The sequence below is a fragment of the Lycium barbarum genome, chromosome 1, assembly GCF_019175385.1.
Source record: "Lycium barbarum isolate Lr01 chromosome 1, ASM1917538v2, whole genome shotgun sequence".
Lineage (NCBI taxonomy): Eukaryota > Viridiplantae > Streptophyta > Magnoliopsida > Solanales > Solanaceae > Lycium > Lycium barbarum.
Genome location: NC_083337.1, coordinates 10,956,331 through 10,962,262, shown reverse-complemented (window position 1 = coordinate 10,962,262; position 5,932 = coordinate 10,956,331). Strand labels below are relative to the sequence as shown.

The 5,932-nt window shown below is 32.4% G+C and overlaps 1 protein-coding gene across 2 annotated transcripts; it reads right to left on the bottom strand.

Moving 5' to 3' along the window:
• Window positions 1-497: 497 nt before the first annotated feature.
• LOC132631723 (CRIB domain-containing protein RIC10-like) lies at window positions 498-5,351 on the bottom strand. Of its 2 annotated transcripts, none has more exons than XM_060347417.1 (5): window positions 4,841-5,351; window positions 4,360-4,448; window positions 4,031-4,128; window positions 3,335-3,416; window positions 498-1,084 (listed from the first exon to the last, which is right to left on the bottom strand). In XM_060347417.1, the coding sequence occupies exons 1-5, from the start codon at window positions 4,969-4,971 to the stop codon at window positions 858-860; spliced, it is 627 nt and encodes a 208-aa protein (XP_060203400.1). In that variant the 5' UTR covers window positions 4,972-5,351; the 3' UTR covers window positions 498-857. The 2 variants fall into 2 exon arrangements, with proteins under 2 accessions (XP_060203400.1, XP_060203409.1); XM_060347426.1 differs by having other exon boundaries at window positions 498-1,081; window positions 4,841-5,349.
• Window positions 5,352-5,932: the final 581 nt, after the last annotated feature.

Below are 5,932 nucleotides of genomic sequence, written 5' to 3'. Positions count from 1 at the left end.
ACTTATTATGATGATAATTAACTATGTTTTTGAGATGGGATTTTCTTCCACATAAAAAATTAAGGGCTTTTTTTCTGAGTCTTGAATTTGTGAGATTTGTTGATACTCGAAAGATTGAGTTTGTTTCAAGTTCTGGAAATTAGAGGAATTGAAACCATATTGAGGTTCTGGAATATATTTTTACAATGTATATTTGTCCACCAAAATAATTGCCGATAAATGTATATTTTTTGCATATTAATGTATCATATACATAAAATATACATATTTTATACATCATAGCGTATATTTTTTATATATATAATTGGCTAGCAAATGTAGTTATTTTTTATCGACTGATCAAATGTATAACTTGCCTATTGTACATATGTCATATAATACGACATAAGAAACGAAGTTGGTTACAATATCCTCTCAGATTTGAAGGGGGTAAAACATTGGAATTTAAAAGTATTTTATCTCATTTTTAAATAATTCATTTCATTCAAATCACAAAATATTAGAACTAGCACAATAATTAGCACAACTAAATGATCCGACTCTTTACAAGATCCTTCCTCATCCTAGTCCCAATAAGAGGGGGAAAACAGTCAGAAATAGTAATATAAAGAAGAGATGAATTATCATTTTCCCAAAAACATGTCTCTCCGTTTAGAAATTGGATAAGATTCTACATACTTTTTAGTTTCACATCTCTAGCCCCCTCGTTTTTTTCATTTTCTTGTGTGCTTCCTCACTCACATTTACAATGCATCCCTTTGGAATTTACGCGATTTTCTATTCCCTCCTTCCCGTTTTGTTCAATGCCTTTGTGTATTTAAACATCACGAGGATTTTTAAGAAACTTTGACGTGACATTAAGCAACTTCTAGACTTGCTGGTATTGCAGTGCCTTCTACAAATTTAGCCTTGGATTTCACTGCTCTTGATGATTTCGTCGAAGATGATGAACTAGATTTTGGTGAGGAATTGGCCTTATGCTTCCTCCTTTTCTGCTTCTTAGTATGAACATGAACCTCCTTATTAGTTGGACTGTCCTTGTTAATCTCTGATGTTGATTGCCTTCTGTTTGATTCTCCAACTACTTTCAAACAAATAACCAATGCAGAAAAATAGAGTTTTAACTTCTATATACTAACAACATAAAAAGTTTCTTAGACTATCATGTTATCTGAAAAAATAATTGCATGAAATCATTTATGATAAATGGATGTTAAAATACAATAAACATAAGTTAATTGTATTTTTCTTGAGTTAGATGATTCAGGCTGAGGTATAATTAATCTCCCATTTGATTTTTGGTGCAAAATAGCCCTCGCTGTTAGCAAACTAGTCCATTTATACCCCAATAATCAGGATAAGAGCTCATATTATTGGATAACTTTATAGTTCTTGACTTAGAGGATTCTGGCTAGGCATAACTAACATCTTTGTGAAAGTTTCAGAGGTGTTAAGTACATCATATATGGTAACATAACTAGGTGATTTCTTTCGATCTGCTTAATTCTTGGTGGCGGAATTACTTGTTACCTATGCTAATACAAAATATCAAGCACCTGGTGAAACAATCGAGGTGCACATAAACCGATCACTCAAACATCACCATTATATAAAGGTCAAACCCATCGACAGACACCGATGGTCGTCCACTTCTTTCACTTGAATACCTCAAGTGCCCCTTGTTCCATTTAAACACCTGAGATAATGCTAGACTGTGTCATTTAGACACTTTTTGCTGACCTGACAATTTGGGTGAATTGCATAGTAAACAAGCGCCGAAGACCTTAAATTTTACAATTTTTTATTTTTTTAATCTTTTCTTCTTCCTTCTCTCTACTTCCAACCTTTCATCCACCTTAAACCATCACCTTCTAGAAGAAATCTCCATTAACAAGAAAAAGAAGAACATAAGATTCTTTAATCCTGTTATTTTTTTAGTTCTTTGGGACCGCTTTGTCTCACCCTTCTCCCAACTTTTCCCCTTTACTTGAATCTTTGAAATCTCCATTAACAAAAGAACAGAGAATAGAAGATTCTTGTGTAATCTACTAATTTTAGCCAACTTTTCACCAATCTCGTTATTTCCTCCCACCATTTTTAGGGAAAAAGTTATTCAAGGAAGGAGATAGAGAACAAATTAGCCAAATTTGGTTCAACAATGGAGATGAGGAAGAGTCGAAGGGGCTGGGGTGGGAATTTATGGGGAAGAAGGAGAAGAAGAAGAGGGTGGCGGGGTGGGTGGAGGGGCATAGAAAATAGTTTTTTTTTTTTTTGCTGCTTTTTTTATTTAACTAAATAGTTGTAAAATAATTTTTCTACACATATTTTATTTTTTAATAATTATTTTTGGTATATATGACACATGTCTTCATTTAATTCACCATTTTGACACGTTATCGGCGAGTGTTACACTCACTCTATATATTTGACTGATTGTACAAAAAATGTCTAAATGACACAGCCCTACCTCAGGTGTCTAAATGGAACAAGGGGCATTTGAGGTGTTCAGGTGAAAAAAGTAGACGACTACATGTGTATGTCGATAGTTTTGGCCTTATATAAAAGAATGTACCTCAGATGTTATAGAATTGCTATATTATACGGCACTAGTACGAGCCAATATAGAGTCCACCAACCTACATTATTTTTTAAGACAAATAGACCAGAATAACTGTCCCTTTCTAGGGCCTAGTTAGACATCTCGTGAAGGATGAGCCAAAATATTTCCCTTTCTTGAGCCAAAATATTTCCCCGTCTTGAGCCAAATTACCCCCCTTCCTTTTGAATACTAACATATACTCCCTTGGTTTTTTAAATATTTGTCATGTTTCGCTTCTCGATAATCAAATTACATAAACTTTGAGTGATATTTTAAGATTATGTTTTTTAAATATATTGAGATGAGAACAATTGCAACTTATAATACTTTGATATAATTTTTGAATATTTAAATTTAATTTTACAATATTGAATTAGTCTAATCTAATTTAACTCCAAAACTTAGTCAAGTTGACTTTCTAGAACAAAACGTGACAACTATTTCGGAACAGGGAGTAATAAGATATTTTCCTATCAATAATTCACAAGCTTATTAGTTTCAATCAATATCTCGACCCGTGAGGAAACCCTAGTTGCCATTGTCTGATTAGGACACTAGACATGTGATTAAAAGCAACATATATATCAAATACTCTGTTTAATCTTTTGCCTTCTTTTCAGATGATAGAATTATGTGCAGTAATTTTTAAGGCACATTTGATCAATCATTGTTCTGTTTCAAGGAATTAATTTAAAGGGAAAAAGACGTTTCTTAAAAATTAAAAGCAATGATTACCTTGAGATGTCCATGGAGAAAGGGAAGAACCAGCACCAATAGAAGCTACTGCAAAATCAGGCCCTTTCTTGAATTGATTCATCTAAATTGCACAACCAAAACCAAACAACATATTGTTAGGCATGGAAAATCCTTGTTAAAAAAATGCACATTAGATGATATAATTGTTCGGGATATGAATATTGTCCAAGATTATATATTTCATTCACTGAAGTGACACTTAACACCTCGCACGCATGGGTGGATTCAGAATTTTGAGAATATGAGTTCTGAATTCTAAAAAAAAAAAAAAGACAACTTATTAAGTTTTGGATAAATATACATAATAAGCAGATTTCTTAACATAAATACACAATTTTAGCCAAAATAATTGTATTCTACTGAAACTCGTAACTAGACATTTAAACAAGGATTGATAAAACGAGTTGACAAAGAAGTCTAGCATTGGATAAACCATAAGCAAGGGTGTGTCTATCTCTAATACCATATTAAATAAATTCACATATAGTGAAATTGACCTAACTTCAAAAATTAGCTCATTATATAAAAATTGCCTAAAATTATATAATAGATAGCAATTTATTTCCTGGACCACATAGGACACTGACAAACATTTAGTACAAAATGATGAAATTGCATATGGGAAGATGCATAATTTGTGGACCAAATTAACATGATGGGTAAACAAGAACATACCCAACTTGGTGCATTATTGCCAGAGGGGCCATCCCAACCAATATGTGCCACATGTTTAACATCCGTTGGACATCCAATCTCCAACTCCCTCTCCTTCACTGCCGTTTAATCAAAAACACATTTTCTAAATCAAACTTAAGTTATGTTGCTCGAATTTTTCAAAAATATTGTCGGATACATGTTGGATCATCTAAAATGTAATGTATTTTTGGAGGAATCGAGACGAATTGGACAGCATTTTAGAGGGTCCGAACAACATAACCCTCAAGAGCATTTCAAAAAGAAAACCTCAAAAACATATAATCTCAGATTATGGAAACAAACATTACCAAAATTATTAAATATATGTTTGAATCCTTTGAAAATCCCCTTCATCTTGTTTCCCATGGAAGAGACTATAAAAGCCCAAACCAAAAGCCTGTTATCAGAAATGAACAGAGCAAATGTGTAAGCACCACAAAATGTCAATAAATCATTCCTTAGCATAACCAAAAGGCAAACAACATTGAAAATATTATAAAACTATACCATTTTCATAATATAGAGAGGAACAAAAAATCAAGAACCGAACCATGATGATCTCCAACTAACTTGCCATCTTAAGATGTATAGTTTAACAAATGTGTTCAATTGAACTAATATTTTTTTTATAATAGACAGAATATATGATTTAAAAAAATCAAATTCTGAATCTGTCTCTAAATTCTTAACCTTTCATGGTTTATTCACTTTTCTTTATTTGGGATATAAAAAGTAGAAAAGGAAAAGCAAAAGAAAAAAGAAAGGATAAAAGGAATAACAATAGTATACCTGATTAGAGCAACGGTGATACCATACACGAAGATGTAAATGGAAAAAAGAAAGCTAATTCTCCCTCCCTTGACCCTGCATTTTCCATTATCTTCCTCCAAATAATCTTGATATAGAAATGTGATAAGCATTCATGAAAAAAAAAAAAAAAAAACGACAAGCTAAAGGTAAAATCCAGCTAGTTGGTCCATCAAAAATAAAAATACAAAATGTGAGAGTTGAATATGAGAAAAGGGGACTTGAATGAAAACAAATGATGGTAATGTTTCTTGTTTTCTATAGTTTTGTATAGATATTCAGAGGAGGGAGATAGAGGAGGAAGAAAGAGATACAGGAGGGAAAGAATAACAAATGAGAAAAGAAAAGGAAAACAGAAAGAATGTGAGAAAGAGAGATGTGGCCAACCACTAAAACCTTCCCAAAAAAAAAAAGGAAGGTCGGGAGGTAAACTTTACAAAGAACATGTACAAAGACGAGAGAACATTTAAATACAGAACTAATGTTTAAGAAATATTCCTCTCCGTCAATTTTCTATAGTATTGTTTTTTTATCCAATTTTTGACTTTTTTGACACTCCATGTCATTTTTATAGGAAATTGAAGGTTCAAATGTGTTGTTATACTATTCGAAATTGCTTAATTTTTTCCGCGGTAAACCATCTGGTCTATTCATACTCTTGCGTAACAACAAAACTCATCATTTTAAATCTTTATGTTTTATTTTGTATTTTGAAACCGCTTCTAAGTTGATATGATGTTTTGAGACTTATTGGTATGGTTTGACTTGGGACTTGAGTGCCTCGGGTGAGTTTCGACAAATCTCGAAACAAGTTGAAATTGTAGATTTTGCTGGGGAAGATTTGTTCATCGCGATGGATCTTGTTGCAACATGGGTTGACTGGTCAATACGAGACTTGTTCGTAGTGATCTCGCTGAAGAAAAATACACAATGAGTATAAAAGTTGAGTTTCGAGAATTTATTTCATTCTTTACCATTTATTGACTTGTGGAACTCAGATTTGAGAGACTTTTTAGCAAGGTTTTCATCTATAATTTTGTGGTAAGTATTCTAAACACCTAATTGAGATTTTAT

Coding starts and splice junctions, on each gene's coding strand:
- LOC132631723 (XM_060347417.1), bottom strand. CDS start 4,971: ATGCTTATCACATTTCTATATCAAGATTATTTGGAGGAAGATAATGGA. Junction 4,449..4,840: donor ATCACCGTTGCTCTAATCAG/GTATACTATTGT, acceptor TTCTGATAACAG/GCTTTTGGTTTGGGCTTTTA. Junction 3,417..4,030: donor GCAATAATGCACCAAGTTGG/GTATGTTCTTGT, acceptor TGTGCAATTTAG/ATGAATCAATTCAAGAAAGG.